General features: G+C 36.3%; 3 protein-coding genes across 5 annotated transcripts; 1 reads left to right on the top strand and 2 right to left on the bottom strand.

Annotated features, from left to right (window-relative positions):
- Window positions 1–6: 6 nt before the first annotated feature.
- LOC105670883 (myb-like protein X) lies at window positions 7–3,884 on the top strand. The gene is made up of 4 exons (XM_012364627.2): window positions 7–319; window positions 410–583; window positions 675–807; window positions 894–3,884. The coding sequence occupies exons 1-4, from the start codon at window positions 284–286 to the stop codon at window positions 2,597–2,599; spliced, it is 2,049 nt and encodes a 682-aa protein (XP_012220050.1). The 5' UTR covers window positions 7–283; the 3' UTR covers window positions 2,600–3,884.
- On the bottom strand, window positions 2,950–7,106 carry LOC105670884 (uncharacterized). 3 transcript variants are annotated; one of them, XM_012364628.2, is made up of 8 exons: window positions 7,007–7,106; window positions 4,985–5,149; window positions 4,529–4,629; window positions 4,334–4,401; window positions 3,886–4,066; window positions 3,660–3,817; window positions 3,403–3,520; window positions 2,950–3,285 (listed from the first exon to the last, which is right to left on the bottom strand). In XM_012364628.2, exons 1-8 carry the CDS (start codon window positions 7,098–7,100, stop codon window positions 2,950–2,952), a joined length of 1,221 nt encoding a protein of 406 aa, XP_012220051.2. In that variant the 5' UTR covers window positions 7,101–7,106. The 3 variants fall into 3 exon arrangements, with proteins under 3 accessions (XP_012220051.2, XP_067209928.1, XP_067209929.1); XM_067353827.1 differs by lacking the exon at window positions 7,007–7,106 and adding an exon at window positions 5,825–6,229; XM_067353828.1 differs by lacking the exon at window positions 7,007–7,106 and adding an exon at window positions 5,800–6,228.
- A 4,700-nt stretch (window positions 7,107–11,806) lies between these two features.
- LOC105670886 (annexin B11) lies at window positions 11,807–16,010 on the bottom strand. Its single transcript, XM_012364630.2, has 2 exons — window positions 13,500–16,010; window positions 11,807–12,735 (listed from the first exon to the last, which is right to left on the bottom strand). The coding sequence occupies exons 1-2, from the start codon at window positions 13,554–13,556 to the stop codon at window positions 12,073–12,075; spliced, it is 720 nt and encodes a 239-aa protein (XP_012220053.1). The 5' UTR covers window positions 13,557–16,010; the 3' UTR covers window positions 11,807–12,072.
- Window positions 16,011–16,933: the final 923 nt, after the last annotated feature.

Below are 16,933 nucleotides of genomic sequence, written 5' to 3'. Positions count from 1 at the left end.
ATGGCGCATCCTGTTTAAATACCTAATGTAAACAAACTGGAATGTAAGATCTCTTCAGAGTGATGAGAGAAATAAATTTCATAATTTTCATGTAAAATAATATTATTTATGTATTTGATAAGTGAAGAACTACAATCTTTTTTTAATTTTGAATGAAGTGATTGAATTATCGATCAATTTTGCACATTTCAATGATTGTACTGGTAGTACTAATCAAATTGGTTAAGTTTGATTAGAGTTTATTTAAATTAAAAGAATTATTGCTTGTGTGTGTTCAAGAAACATGTCCAAGACTAAAAACAACAACCGCAACAGTGAAGTAATTATTAATAGCTACATTTGAGATATCTTGTTATAAAAATTTACAAATATTTGTATTACATTCTTTAAAAATAACATTTTGTTTTAGGAACACAGTAGTTCTAGCTCATCTTCATCATTATCATCAGATGAAGAAGAGATTGATGCAAGAGATTTAAAACCAATCAAGGATTACTTGTCTAATCGTAAGGAATTAGCTCGCCAACTTTTTAAATCTGTTAAACCAGAAAAAATACGTATGATGTTGCCTCAAATTTTGAAAGTAAGTGCCATAATTTATTTATGCTAATGATAGTTTGTACATGAAGATAATTTTAAACGAAAATAATATATATTACTTATTGTTTGGATAGCAAATGGATTTAAATGAACTAGAAGAATGGTGTGTGAGCGAATTAAGCGGTATGTCTAAAGCTCGAATATTAGCTATATTAAATGGTAAACCTATGTTAGATTCTTCAGACACAAGTGAATCAAATGACTCAGGTATATGAATATTGATTATTGAATATTAATATGTAAGTTAATTTTTATAGAATTATCTATTATTAATTATGTTTTTCTCCCAATAGGACCTTCTTTGGAAATCATTTCGGATACTGAGGAATGGTTAACAGATGACGATATAAGTAAAAAGGAAAATGGTGGAAAAGGAAAATTGAAAAGAGATAAAACAAAAGTTAAAGGAAAAGCACAAGTTAACAAGAAAGATGATTTGGCTAAGTCTGATGTCAAAGTAAAATGTAATATTAAGAATGAAAATAGTGATAAAGATGTTAAAATTAAAAAGGAGGAGGATAAAGAAAAAAGAAAAGAGGGTGACAGCTTGTTAGATTTATTGGAGCTGGAAATGCGAGCGCGTGCGATAAGAGCTTTGATACGAAAAGAGGAAAATATAATTCCATCTACCAATCTGCCACAAACAAATAATAGTCAAACAATGGAGAATAATATTCAAACGCTTCAAGATGATGCCAAAGCGAAAGAGAATTGTCGCAAGCAATTAGAAAGAATTATCAGTGCTCAACAAGTTAATAAAGGCGAAGATGAAGATGTTGTTTTAGTAGTTCAACCTACTCCAGTTGTCGAATTATTATCTAGCGAGGAGGAGGAGGCTGGATCACGAGTAAATCAAAAGCTAGAAAATGAACGTGCTGCAGAAACTGGAAAATCTACAGGTAATTCCAATGAAATCGTAAAAAATCCTAGCAGAATAAGTTTACAAGATTCAAAGGAAGAAAGAAGACTTCAAGAAGTAGTAGGAACACATAATAATACACATACTGTAACTAAAACAGACTCAATTACCAGAAGCGAAGCACGAACAATAATGCCTGAAAGAAATGTAGATATAAAGAACAATATGTTATCAATATCAATTTCTGCAGATCATGTTGCGGAAAGGCGGAAAAAATCGAGGAAAAAATCACATTCAAAATCACAACTTATTTCCTCTAGCAACGAAGACATTCTGAAACAGATTAATACTGAAACTACAGAACAAATGAGTAATGTAAAGAATGAAAATATTAATGAACAATCAAGAATAAGCTCTTCTGAAAATATAACAGAAGAAGAGAATAAAACAGAAAACAAAACAACAAAAGAAGATAGAAACGAAGAAGAGAGATCCACGGACTTAGACGAGATAATCGACTTAGATGATTATTGTGACGTTGTTATGGGAATAGAAAATTGTGATGAAGACAAAAGTCAAGATAAAATTATCATTTCTCAAGAAGAAAATAAAGAATCTGTACCTCAGACCATTCAGTCCAAGTCGGATTCAACAGAAACCTGGGCGTCACGATATTATCAAACTGATGATGTCCAGAATGTTATAAAAGAGTCGAAAATACAGTCCGAGATTCGAAAACGTTTGAGAGAACGTCAAAGATTATCTAAGCTGAGTAAGTCACCAAACTTGAATACATCTTCACAATCGTCAGCAACTGATTCAACTACTACATTTAAGAAAACTCCGACAGGATCAGTAGAGGAATACCTGGCTCTGAAGCGTGTAGTGAATACAAATATTAGTGCTGATAATAGTAATAATAATAGTAACCTTGATTATAACATAACACAAGATACTTCTACAACAATTAATCTCAATAGTGATATTACAGCAAAAGAAATTTCATTACAAGATGAAAATATTTCTTCCCATCAAGAAGATACAGATAGCGATTCACAAAACGCTAATCTTTCTGAAACTGTCACTCCCGAACCAGCAGAAGTAATTATTGATACAAAAAATAATACACAACCTGTTTAAGTTTAGTTTAAGTAGAAATAAGTTTTATTTAATATTACTAACATGTTTGAAAAAATACTTTTCTCATAAAAGCTTTCACAATCAGAAAAAATTTGTTTTATTATTTGATATTTTTTATGATTGTCAAAAATTCTTGACACAATAATAATCTGTATTCGTATATAAATAGAAGTACAGATCAAGTTTAAGCTTCTACACTTTCCAAAAATTTTTCTTAAACCATACATATCACATACTTATTGAAGCATTATCTTGATTCTTAATTTCTTATCTTAATTCTTAAACTATACATATCACATACGTATTGAAGCATTATCTTAATTATAATGATTCTCATTGAAAGAAATATTTTAAAAGAGAGGTATAACTTCTCTCTCATTTTTGTTACTTTCACAAATATATTTGCGTAGTTGTTCCTCGACAATATCTCTCACATTATATTCAATGACTTTAATAATTTTGTTTTTCCACATTGTCGTCAACCAAGTTAATATGTTGGATGTAAAAGTATTGAGTAAACCTAAGCCAGTCATTTTCAAATCGATTTTACCAAATTCTGTCACTTTGATGTACTTCAAATTCACGTCGCACGTTTTATCATAGTCGATCACTAGTTTTGCTGCTACTGATAATCTTTCAATGCTTCCCAATAGCTTGCCGCTAACCGTTACAAAGCCAACTTTAAGCTGTATATTAAGATAAATATTAAAATATAAAACTAAATACATATTTATTAAATATAATTTAACATCACTATATAATATTTTTTAATTGTTAACTTATATACTATTGCGAAACTTTACCTTATATTTATTATAGTTAAATTTGGCTGTAGAAAGTCCAAAACCAAATCGTATAACATACGTTTGCGCTATGTTGGACATAATTGCATCTTCCGTTCTTTTCAGAGTCGAGAGATCCCTGAAAAAAAATTAATAATTTTGAACGAAAGCGTTATTAGACTACTAATTATATATATTAGTATAATTCAGAAATATTAATTTAATTCAGAAAAATATTAAAAAATTTTTTTTAATAATTATAAGATAATTATACGCACTGAAAAGTTCCATTATCTGTTTGAAAATGACATTTTACTCCCAATCCTATGTTAATTGTTTCCTTTACGTCAGGAATTTTAATTATGGATTTGCCGTTGTCCTTAATGTAATCGATTATTTTTTTAAGAGCGATGTCCACGGGCACGTTTACGCTTAACTGTACACAAAATTTCAAATCATTACGCGTGAAGTATGATTTTTGAATAAAAAAGTTAAAGAGATTACATCAATCCTTGAATTATCAGGACGAAAAGTATAAGGTAGATTATATTCATATTTATTATATTTATTGATATTTTGAAGTTCCTCTGTCTTTATTATTCCTATTCGCTGACAAAGACGTTCTCTGACACAAGATTGGGCATAATAAATGATTGCATTTTCCACAGACTTCGGTAGATTAGCGCTAAAAAGAAACATATATTTCATGGTTAACTTGATATATTACAGGACTTAATTGATATTCTTCTTCTCTTTTTTTAGACGAATATTTTATGTACAAATATGTGCACAAATTTATCAGTTAATAATAATAAAATTATAAAATCATATTTTTTTAATTATTACTATTTTTACGTAATACATTTTTTTTAATAATCTAATAATTTACAAATCTTACTGCAAAAATATCTTTATATTTTATATCCATATCTTAAAGATTTTTATATTATACCTGCTTTTGATATTTGTCGGCAAAAATAAGCGACATTTTCGAACTGCATAATTCTCGCTGCTTAGTTTCTGCAATGACAGAAAGCCAATGATAATAATTATCAAATGAAGGAACTATAATTATCTTACAAAGCGAATAAGCGCGCTCGATTTTCTTCTGGTCATCACTTTAGCAATTACGGAACGTTAAACTTACTTCGAGTGTGCCGATTCCTAAAATGATACCACTGGCATTCCAAGAAAGTCTTTCAAGTGAGAGATCTGATCGGGTCACCGCATATTCAGGTAATATATATCCTGAAAGATGTAATAAAGTAATAGTAAAAAATAACAAATTGAAAGCTAAAAGTAGATATTAACTGATTTAATTGTAACTGATGAGTATTATGTTAGGAATTTACTCGTAATTTGATGTGACAGAATTTATTTCTTAAAAATTTCAATTTGTATCGTAACAAGATAAAGAAAAGCTATTCGTTAATGGCAATAATCATGGCACTAATTTTATCATATAAAAACAATTCGTTTAATAATAATAATCGAGAAAGGGACTCAAATTTCTCAAATTTTTTTCAATTTATGCTTGTATAATTTTAATTCAGTTACTTAGCATTAGTTTAATTTTATTAATTTTCAGTGAATTAATAATTACCTTTGAATTCTATAATGGATTCGTTGAAAACGACATTCACCAGCTCCGTTTCGGGGTAAGAGAAAATTCCGACGTATGGATTGTATCTGATTAATAATTCGATGTCGTAGACAACATGCTTATTTTCCGTTATTTGGACCGTGAAATTATTCGGCTGACTGCATACTAAGATACAAACATTAATGTCGTAATATTAATTTTTGCGACTATTAGTGTTGAAATCCTATATTGATCAACGTAGAAATAAACTTTGAGCGATTGTACAAATATATTGACGTCATTTTGTATGCAATTTTATTTTCCCAATGTGTGTAATGAGATAATTTAGAAACAATTATCACCTAATATTCATCTTGTTGAGAAATACCGAAGAGGAACATAATTCTTACGTTATTGCACTTGTTATCGCGATATTGCAAATCTGATTTTCGAACTATGCCTTGCAGTAAAACTTCGTATTCTTGAGCAGATGCAATCGCTTTCTTCAATTTGCGCACACAATGGGATTTGTACATATGATTATTACATCTTAAATTAAAATGTTTTGTGAACTGTTTCGTTGCTTAACAAGCGATTCACTTGCCGTATTATCGCAATTGATCTTTACGATGCTCTGTTTTTCTATAGTACGGAGAAGCGTTTACGAAAGAACATATTGCATAATGCAACGTGCGCGCTAGCAAGATTTTATATGATTACGTGAACGGCGGGATAGGAATCGAGATAACTACAGATAATATATGCCATGATTTGTGTGTCGCATCAACCGAACATTGTATTATCCGATTAGTGAGATAATGTGCCGTTTCACATACTGAGATTCGATAACATGATCACAACCTCTGCTTTCCCTTCCTAGGTCTTTATCTTTGGGAGGAATTCGATGCACGCTTCCGTTTTTCTCACTCGAATGCATCGGTCAGGTGTGCATAAGGTCAGTGACATCTTTCAATTGAACCTTTCAGACGAGCGTTCTTACGTGTTGTTTCGCAACACGAAAGGTTGCAGAAACGTATTAATCTGCATATCATCGTGCACATCGCGATGTAATTTTAAACCACACTATTCTCCCTCCCGAGTGCAACATTACATGGCAAAGTGGCAAACGTTACGGGAAACCGAGTCGTGACGGCGCAATTTCCTTCGCGTTTATATCCTGGAGACGAGAAACAAAAAGCCTCGCGGGAAAATCGCGCTCACGTGAGGCAGAAGTAGACCGCGCGAAAGTCGATGCACTTTTACGCCGCACCGGTAGTGATGCATAAGCGATTCTATCCGCGATCGAGGAAGTGCGCACAACCGACTATAATGCGTAATCGCAGTTACTGCACTGCGAACAGTGTGCTGTACAGCGATAATATTATGACATAGTATATGCACAGGACTACGAAAAGCCTTGAGATTTTCAGTAGAACTTTCAAAGCTTTGCCGCGGTTGCATAAATAAAACGATGAGAGACCGGCGTGGCGAAAAAGAGAAAAATTATTGCGTTTTAAATAATGCGCCCGTGCAATATTTGTGGCTTTAATACAACATTGTGGATTTCGGTCTTGATTATGTGACAAAAGCAATAATTTTTAATATTTTTATCAACAATCGTTTATCTCTTGTTTGCTTCTATAATCATTATAAAATTGTATTTTGTAAATGATTGTAAATGTAAAAATTATGACGTTTACACGTTTGCTATAATGAGTGAGCCAAGAGTAAAAGATTTGAAATAATTTTTATAGTAAAGAAAGATCAGTATTTTCGTTATCAACGGTTTCTCAAGCGACAATAAAATAGATTTGAGGCTTCTATCACGATAATATATAGCTTGCTGGACGTTTTACTTCCAACGAAAGTTTTTATAACTTCGGCGGACAATAGAGACGGTTAGCTTAACGATGAATTTAACCGCGTTTCTTGGACGCACTTTATAAGAATTCCGCGAATTTACCTTCCGATATTACACAAGAGGTATTGAGGTAACAGCTTCGTTGAATTATTCCGGTCTACTTGTGCCGCGATATTACTTACCTATCAGCTGTGACGACTCTCCCGTAGACCGATATATTATTGTAAGCAGCATAATTAGAAAAAGCCACGCGAACCAGATAGCACTTCCAGACATTGCGAGCATTTTTTACTGTCTAAGATTAAATAGCTAAGTTAAGTATAAAGCTATCACTTGTGGTTAATGTTAAATCCGGTGGTTTGCTTGATGATAATTAACTGATAGTAAAAATGCACATTTGGAGAAATTTTTTAATTAAAAAATATAAACTGATAACTTTCAAAATAATTCTGATGACTTTTGTCAAAATAATATATTGCAAACATATTGATTTTTAATCTGCGATATGTGTTTTTAATATATGAATTATAAAGTACACATAAAATTTAAATTCTTTAAGAGATTTTTATATAATCAGTTCCAAAAGAAATACACAGCTGATTGCAGAACATCTTCACTATACAAAAGTCACTGATGAATTGAATGAATTAACATGCTGTCACGATAACACGCTGTCTGATAAATACTAATTAAAATCTTATTTGATCTCTCTTAGACAGAAGACAATATATAGGATGTTTAATCTTTTGTTTTAATCTTTTGATTCGTGTTTTTTTAATAAACATAGTGTGGTAAATTTATTTATCTTTGACAAATTGTTACATGTAATAGATTTCAAAAGTGACTAAAGCTAAGTTCGGCAGATTTAACTGCTGAAACTTTAATAGAACTATGTAAAAATATAGATTACCATGAAATGCGAGCCAATTAGAACTGTCCAATTATACCAATTTATTATAGTCCAATCTTTTCATTCTTTAGGGTTATTACCTCCGTATATCGAATCGATAGTACGGCAATTTACTCAGCCGCTCGGCTAATCTCGGATTTATTACCATTTCGCACGTACAAGAATTAATGTGCAATTTAGCCATGATCAATTACTTTTTATTGTGTGTAATAATAGACTGAGAGCTTGTTTATTTTTATATGCAGCTATTATATTAATATCGCAAAAAGTGCTTTATGTAAAATAATATTAAAATTTACACAATAAAATCTTACCATATTTTTCATTAATAAGTAAATCACTTTATCAATAAATTATTGTTAAAAATAAATTAATAATTAACGCAAAAATTCGATAAAAATACACATTACATATCATTTTCATCGACATTTTACGTATTTGTATCTCACTTACGTCAAGATACAATATTTGCTGTAAGATGAATACGTTCAGATAAAAGATCACCTGTGGCAATAACTGTGACAAAAAAACACACATGTATTTAAATTTTTATAATGACGTATGTAATATCAATGTGTGATGAATCGTATGTAGTATCAATCATGATAGCATTATTTTTCACTGTTTTTATTTTGTGGAACATGTGATTAACAAAAGATAAAAGAAAATTATATAAGATAAAATAAATAATTTTTTCATCAATAATACCGCGTGCTTTTTATTAAATCAATTATTATCAGAACAGTTTTTTTTATTTAATTATCACAAAAGACAAGCTACAATCGACATATTCACTTTTCCCGCTTTTTGATTAATCACTCAAATTTTATTTCTTTTTTTTTTCAATTTTGATGTCATAAGCTTTTACTCTACTTCCCTTGCTTTCCGCAGACATGCTAGAAAACGCAAACTTTGGACGACGCTGTTGACAGTATCAATATTAACGTTATGTCGGTGATCATTTCTCCGTGTAAACAAGCGCAACCATCGATGTACGTGACGCGATGGAAAGGATTCTCGTGCTTCTTTTGCGCTAACAGAATGTGTCGAACAGCGTCATGCATTTTGCAATCCTATGAAAAGCTAAGGAGGCATTATGGAGACATTGAGTATTTGTTAAACTCATGTTAAAATATTATCTTTTTGCTAACGCCTAATAAATTATATCTTGAAAATTAGGGATTTAAAAAAAGGAAAAAAATTGCCAATTGCTTGTATTGCCAAATTACGATCATACACAGCACGTTCACATTTTTTTTGTGAAGAAATAAGAAAATATGATAGCTGCAAAAGTGTAACGACCATCGTTTTCTGCCTTACCCAGCCGCGTCGCTACTCTGCCCTCAAGATTTCTCTAATTGGACGCGATAAGATCGCCGCCTGGATTCTTATTAACGGCACGTTCGCGATGCAACAAATGTCCGTAAAAAATGGTTCAGGCACGCGCGCGAGTAAAATTATGGCAGAAAGCGCAATTCTATGCGGATAACACAAAGGTTCATTGTACCGCGTTTATCGCGATAAAAATCGCTTGACGTAACGTCATTTTCCACAATTCGGAATTAATAACGTCGATGTCAAAGTCCTTGTTGCATTGCAGTCGAAAGAAGCGTTGCGGTTAAAAGATGATCAATTATGTTAAACGAATCAACGTGAGAGCTGCTTTGAAGCAGTTTTTCATTTTTCTTGAATTTAAAGGAAGATAATGCAATGGCTTGATTGGCACGCTTATCCCCCCGCGTTGTGCTTTTACGATTACTCTTGTAGCCTTTATAACTTTCAGGAATAGGAGCAATCGCACACCTCTCTTGAATAATCTGTTGAAGAGGATTGCATCACAGTTAACAGCGTAGCTATTACGTATTTACATTCATTTATTATATAACTCGCATCGACTATCCTTGATGTTTATAAACGTAATATGCGCATCTCAGATTATTCTTGTACCGCGCGTCTCGTGACCGATCGAAGAAATCTCTCTCTCCCCTTTTACACGCGAACTTCCTAAACCATTAACTATGATTATCTGGCACGCAGCGCATTGAATAACGCCGGCATTTGCTCATCGTACGACCGCGTGTCTCGATCAACGTGAATGGTATTTTTATACATCGGCGAGGAGATCAATTTAGTCAAGATTTTAACTCGACGGCCGGCATAGAACGATGCTTACTCATTTTCACATTCCTCTAATCGATCACATGCGATATCGAACACGTTGCATGACCAATCGATTCTCGCGGTTTTAACGACGCTGATAAAGTTCACCTATAACGAAAGTTATTCGTTACGGCACCTAATCAAAGGCACTTGCCACGCTTTTGCCGAACTGCATCGGGCGCGCGCGGACGATGCACTTCCCGATCCCACACGTAACGAACGAGCGTGACGGTCTCCCTCGTCTCTAGAGCCGGCTTTCATGGATTTTAAGATCACCGACGACTTTCAATTTCTAGCTTAGCATGCGCGCCGGAAGCAGACTCAGCACGCGGAAATGAGTCGAGGGTGTGGCGAAACGACGCGGCTGTCCGATCATACGCGATCGAAAGGACGACGAAAGTAAAGCGCCGGAGGAAAGGAGGAGAGAACGAGCCGCCGACGTCGACGTCGCCGACGGTGAATGTCTCTCGTGTGGCTCGTGTGTCTCCCGGTTACGGAGACCGGTTCGGTTTACGCGGTAACCACGTATTAACGAGACATCCTATCGTCGGGGCGAATCGTAGTCGCCGCAGAGTGGCTTGCGCATAATGGTATCTAAGATGTATGCGGTCGGAGGAACTTGTGTTGTCGAGGGTACAGGGTCTATAACCGTGGGAGGCAATTAGGTTTGTGTTCTATTACCATAGTTCCATTATCATATTCCAGCCGTAGGATGGACGCTGCTGTGTACCGTGTTCATGTAGTACGGGAAAGTTTGATCGGTTACAAACCTGGAAATGAAAGCGGGCAGAGCGACGACGTTATTCGTATGCGAAACTTCCATGGGAAAAAGAATGCGAGGAAGTCCTCATATTTCTTACGATGCCACCGTCTCGATATGGACGATTACGTCTTATGTAGAATAATCCAATTTGTTTAGTAATCAGACCATTAAGTTGAAAAATGTATGAAGCTTTTGCGGAAATGCATAGCGCGGTTAATTTCACCACTATTTGTATTTAATTTATGCGAAATTCCTTGGCTAATTTAATGTAACAGAAACATTTATGATTTATCGATAAAATATAATATTGAATGCAATCAAATAAGAGGCTTAATATTTTGCGACAATTGCTTTCCGATGACGCTTATTGCGTGTATCAAAAACGTTTATTTAAGCATTTCCGTAACAATTTATAAAGAAATTACATGATAAAATCTTCGAAACTATGTAGCTCGGAATATATTAAATATAATTAGGTCACAAACTCGCATGTAAAGCAACTATTCGATACACCTTTCTGTTTATAAACTCTAATAATTGGCCGAATGGCGTAAATACGTTTCAAAATTATTCTGCTATTTGGCAACACAGCCCCTTCCGACTTTTTGCACATTTTCCACCGCGTCTACGAAACGATTGCCGAATGCTCGATGGAGGGGAAAAAATCAGACGATGCAATTGACAGCTTAACTATACGGTCGCCGAATCCTTGTGACGCAAGACGCGCATACGTCGCGCATGGTGGCGCGTGATGCGTGTGTCGAAAGTACCGCGAGATTAATCTCCCACATGTGCGCGCGAGCGCGTCCAAAGAGAGAGGTGAGAGGATATTCGCGGGTATTTACCGCGTTTTTCGCGCACTCTGACATTTATGTCTTTACGGCTTTCCCTTTCCGCTCCTTCACGCCGGTCGTCTTAACGCGATGCCGTTTACTTTAACGATCCCTACGAGTGGCGCTCGTTTTTCTAGTGGCACATATACGGTGAAACAGGTGTACCTCTCCTGGCGCAACGCGCCGTAATATCGGCGAGTGAAAGTCTTCTCGCAATTCCTCATAATCGCGTAACGTGTCGAGCTAATACGTCTTTTTGTCGCCGCCAGGCCTTCCAGCCCTCTCCAGCCCACGTCATTCAAACGTTTCATAAGCATTTCATTACATATAAAAAAAATACTTTATTCGTGTTTACATTTACAATGCATATAGTACAATTCGAGGATAGGATCACAATGAATACAATATTGATGCATCGCGTTGCCTCCTATTGGAACGACGTGGCGGCTTCGCCGGTCGTCCTTCGATCTTTCGACGATCGGTGCCTCGAACGGAGCTGCTCGTCTCGCGAGCCGTTTACCGCCAGACAGAAGGGGGAAGACGACAAGCGATCGTCTCGCTCCTTCTTGCGGCAACTCTGTTTCAATGATGCCCGTATCCGCCGATATCACCGAGTTCGAATCCGTGTCCGAAGTCGTGTCCGCCGCCGAATCCGCCGCCGCCGAATCCGCCGCCGCCGTAGCCGCCCTCGTCGTGACCCTTAACGATTACGGGATAGGGCTCCTTGACAACTACGGGCACCTTGACGGGATAAGGCACCGGTTTCGCTACCTCGACCGGGACCTTGACCGGTACTTTGACCGGGTAGGGCACTTTGATGGGCACCTTTATGGGAACCTTGACCGGATAGGGCACCGGCTTCTCTACTGTGTAGGGTACGTGCTTCGTGACCTCCACTGGGTAAGGCTGCGGCACGTGGACCGGGTACGGGCGGTCGACGGGCACTTTGACCGGCACCTTCACTGTGTAAGGCACATGCTTCGTGACTTCCACCGGATACGGGTGTGGCACGGGCACGTGCTTCGTGACTGTCACCGCCTTGATGTGATCGGTAGAGATTATCTCGCCGCCCCCGAATCCACCGCCGAAGCCGTGGCCGTCGCCGAAACCGCCCCCGAAACCGCCGTGATCACCCAGGCTCAACTCCAGTCCGCGCTTCGACTTCTCATCTTTAGGCCGTGCGCTCGACTCGGGTTTCTTCTCCTCAGCTACGACCGATAACACTAGGCCGCACAGGAGTAACACCTGCCGGAAACAAGGAAACAGATATACGTGTAGAAATTTACGGATTGTACAATAAGCGCGATCTTAAGATTTTGCGGAGCGTGAGATAATGCGCATAAATTATATATAGAGGTTTCGTTGTAAGTTGCTTCGCCGCTAAGTTATTGCGGGATTAATGCTAACGCTTGCGAGACTTGAGAGGTTCCGTATCGTCGTGTTACATCAAGCCTATTATGATGATTTATTCGAATTTGCTGCTGCAGTTTGTAAAACAAAATAATGCGGGTCTTTTGTATAATATATATAATATATAATATTAATATTAACTTAAATTACAATATTAGTTTAGCAGAAAAATTTTCACACAAAGAACATTAATTATATTTTTGAAAAGTAGAAATATTTTTTTATAGCAGTGCTTTTAAAATTTATAATAAATTAAAATTTTACAGAGAAAATTTAAAACAGAATTTAAATTAAAACATTTTAAATGGATATAATTATTCTATGTAAATTTGCTGAAAGTTTTGTAAATGTAATATCTACGGTCTTGAATTTCAAGAACAACGAACATTCCAGGAACGTTGAGCACTTTTATGTGAAGTATAATAAAAATTCACAAATCAAAATTTGGCCTCAAGGCTATTCATTACATATCTAGTAGGAAATGAGTCGTCGCTCGGAAATGAGAAGTTGCGTTTGCGGCACGTCGTGCGACTTGGTCGAATGCGGCTCGTGTTTCTACAAGCGGTGATTCGAGTGGCTATCTTACTGGAGCTACTCACTTTCAGCTTGTCGGTGCTGTTCATGTTGGTCGGCAGTGAGCACACTGGTACCGCCATGGTCTACCCTCGCTTTTATAGGGACGCAACGCTCTGTCCGCTGGGCAACTCGAGCGTGCCGATGAAATTGTCGGCGGGTAGGAAGTCAACAGAAGGAAAGGGGAAGACAACACTGTCGTGGGCGACGCTTTTCTCTGTCTCCCTTTGTCTTCGCGTCCGTTTTCTCGTTGTTTTTTCTTGACCGTCTCGTCGTGTTTTCGAGTCTGTTTAATTCTAGGTGGAAAATTCATTTTTGCAACAAAAAGCCGAAAAAGTCCGAATTGTTTGATACGCTTGCGTAACATCGAGTTTTGTTCAACAGATAAATAAACAAAAGTAAATACAAACTAGTTATGAACAATGAAATATTTTTTAGATCATTAAATACATTTTCATGTTTTCGTTTTGCACACCGCTATCAAGTTTCGAACATTATTTATAAAAATCAATTTTGTATATTTTAAAAATAATTGCTTTGTAGAAACACAATATATAACTTGGTAACTATTTTACATGTCTTCTTCATAGAAAATACATTTCGTATGATTTTTAGAATTTTAATTAATAGCTAATTTAAATTTTGCCAGTATATGTTTTATAGTTACTCATAATTATAAAGCTTTTAATTATAAAGTGGATCGATATACTAAAACAACACGTGGCGAGAAATAATTAGATTTTATGTCAATCTTTTATTAATTAGTTGACAGTGCTTTTCTGTGTTTTTGTGATGTTCTGAGGGCTTCATCAATATTTAGAGCTTAATTAACTCAAGGTAAAGAATGGGAATTTCTCAACAACACGAAAGTTCCTTTTTACTCGCTTTTATTCTCATCATCGTCAGATATATGTATAAACGCGCGTGGCACATTCGAATTCAGTTCCAACTTCTTCGAATTTAATATACTCGCCTCATTTCCATGTTCATAGCATGTTCAACCGGCGTGTTATCTCTTTCCTACAATTTCGTGCACCGTGACATTTGTCGTCGTGAAGAAGATAGTCACCGCCACCGGCCGTGAAATTAAAAAGAATGATTTGAAGATGCTGGCCGTCGCCGCCGCCGTCGCCGCTGCTACTGCCGCTTTAATAGGAAGTTGTTGGAACTCGTTAACGCCGCCGGATAAAATTCTCATAGACCGGAAATGGTTTTCGCCGCGAACGTGGAAATCCAGTTTCGCTCGGCATAGAACGGTGGCACGATTTTTGGTTTATCACATGTAGCTCTCGCGGGTACAGTTAATCTCGGAATGACTTTGTACTACGATCTCGGCTGGGTATTCGTAGGGTATTAGAATACTCGCGTATCCATGGTTTATCAGGGTTATCGGTACGAATAAATTTCCATACATCTGAATTTGGATTTCCATATTTGAATCCGAAAATATTGATTTGACTTCTCTCATCGGATGGGAGCGTGTTTCGAGAGGCCGAACGCTCCCTCCCCTCTTGATTGGCTGTCGATCGATCCGCGGCGAAAATCGAAGGGACGATGTATGCGGTGGTTTCCACTTGACCTATACCCGCGGATTAAATTGTTTTCGATGAATTTATAGTGATTCGCTAGAGACCACAATCTGCTCTGCTCCCCAACACGATCCCGAAATCGGACAATTGACGTTTTCCGAAGCATCGAAAGCATCGGCTTCCATCTCATTCCACAGTTTATTTATCCAAAGGCATCTTTAGATAGTAATCGATCAAGATTTGTTTTTCTCAATATATTTATTTGCCGTAGAAAGGTGCTCTTGGAAAGTGTTAATCGCTTACGTTTTATCGGTGATAAAAAATTCAATACCAAAAACGTAGTGACGAGTGTTAATTAGTTAATTAGTTAGAACGTCGCTCTTGGCTAATCAGCAATTGCACGTGCGTGCGTGACGGCAATCCATTAATTACTGAAGCCGCACAGTCTCATTCATTGAATTTGAAACTAATGACATGCGCTGGTGCCGAGATAGCTAATTTTCTGCGGTCATTCCTGCTCTAAACTGGCTACACGTAGCATGTTTTCACGAAGTAGTGACAGCAGATGTAAATCTATCAGCAGTCATCAACTGGCAAGTATCGCGTTACATTGTAAAGTTTCATTTAAAAACGTCAAAGTTGTGCAATTTATTCCAATATATTTTATGCAATATATTGTTACGTTTCCGAAACGCGTCGTGCAGTTCGCACAAATAAATCAACACTTTTTATGAAAGAGGACACTTTAATAATTAACACAGAACTCAACAATTAGTAACCGGAAATACAATACTAAGACCGGAGCTGTCATAAACGTCCGCCCGAGCAGACAGCTACCAAAGATCTGACATATGACAGTTTGTTTATAACTGTCATAGAGACCCTTTAAACCGCTAATCAATATTCGTTGTCTTGACAACAAATATAAGAAAGATTATTAATAAATGCCATTTGGCTTCAACTTTCTAATGACCGATCGATATTATCGATCGGTCCGTCAGCTGTAACATACACAGCATCAGCGGCGAAATAGTACGGGCGCAACAACATAATATATCTAAATAATATAAATTTGTTATTCGCGATAATACTGGTAAATTAATGTGCATATTAATACATAATTAACATAACTTAATGTAATAAATTAAATACTATTGCGCACTCAGTATATTAATATTAAACAACCTTTGAATTGAAATAATTCTATTATAAACAATATAAAATTTTCACGAGAATCATAAACTTTTCTTTCTCCTGCTCATCCAGGAGTCAAACATAATCTACTCCCGTAACGCGCGTTAGTTAGCTCGTTTCCAAGTTAATCTTTCCTATGTATATAGTTATTGTGTCATAAGTGCCTCTGCGCGAATCGTTATTACGTTCTGAATTACGTACGCACCGCGCGATTTTAATTGCAAAGTTATTTGCTCGAAAGTCTTCCTGCAGTAAAAATAATATCAGGAAGCTGTTGAGCCCACAATCGTTATACGAATATGAGATTAAATCTAACGCGGTGAAATCTTTCACTTCTTTTCTCTCTTTTCCGTTCCATCGATTGTCTGCGGCATTACGTATACGGAACTTTGCGTAGTAAACTAGTCGATTATGTTTACTGCCGGATATAATACACACGATATGTGCCCGATATTGGAGGTAGTAATCGGCGATCGCACACTTTCTACCAATCCCCGATATTTATGAGATTCGCAATTATGCAAATTTTGGCACATCGTATTTCCTACCGCTAATTTCGCTGAGGAGGCTTTTTCGCGAGACCACGAAAACCGCTTTTGATCTCGTACGCGACACGAACCCACCTCGTGTGCGCCGTATGCAAATTAATCCTTTGCACGTGAACACCTGTGTCTAATGTCAACTTAAATGTCTGCATCCAGTGTACCTTTCCCTCTGCCAAAGTTTATTAGCAGCGT

The sequence above is a fragment of the Linepithema humile genome, chromosome 4 (assembly GCF_040581485.1).
Source record: "Linepithema humile isolate Giens D197 chromosome 4, Lhum_UNIL_v1.0, whole genome shotgun sequence".
NCBI classification, from domain to species: domain Eukaryota; kingdom Metazoa; phylum Arthropoda; class Insecta; order Hymenoptera; family Formicidae; genus Linepithema; species Linepithema humile.
Note: the sequence above shows the minus strand (reverse complement) of the source record. Positions and strands in the feature narration are given on the sequence as shown.

Excerpts from the sequence above, each read along its gene's own strand:
- LOC105670883 (XM_012364627.2), top strand. The coding sequence starts at position 284 with ATGTCCAAGACTAAAAACAACAACCGCAACAGTGAA. Across the intron at positions 320-409 it reads ACAACAACCGCAACAGTGAA|GAACACAGTAGTTCTAGCTC; the intron begins GTAATTATTAAT and ends ATTTTGTTTTAG. Across the intron at positions 808-893 it reads AAGTGAATCAAATGACTCAG|GACCTTCTTTGGAAATCATT; the intron begins GTATATGAATAT and ends TTCTCCCAATAG.
- LOC105670884 (XM_012364628.2), bottom strand. The coding sequence starts at position 7,100 with ATGTCTGGAAGTGCTATCTGGTTCGCGTGGCTTTTTCTAATTATGCTG. Across the intron at positions 4,067-4,333 it reads CCGACAAATATCAAAAGCAG|CGCTAATCTACCGAAGTCTG; the intron begins GTATAATATAAA and ends GTTTCTTTTTAG. Across the intron at positions 3,286-3,402 it reads TTAACTATAATAAATATAAG|CTTAAAGTTGGCTTTGTAAC; the intron begins GTAAAGTTTCGC and ends CTTAATATACAG.
- LOC105670886 (XM_012364630.2), bottom strand. The coding sequence starts at position 13,556 with ATGGCGGTACCAGTGTGCTCACTGCCGACCAACATGAACAGCACCGAC. Across the intron at positions 12,736-13,499 it reads ACAGCACCGACAAGCTGAAA|GTGTTACTCCTGTGCGGCCT; the intron begins GTGAGTAGCTCC and ends TGTTTCCGGCAG.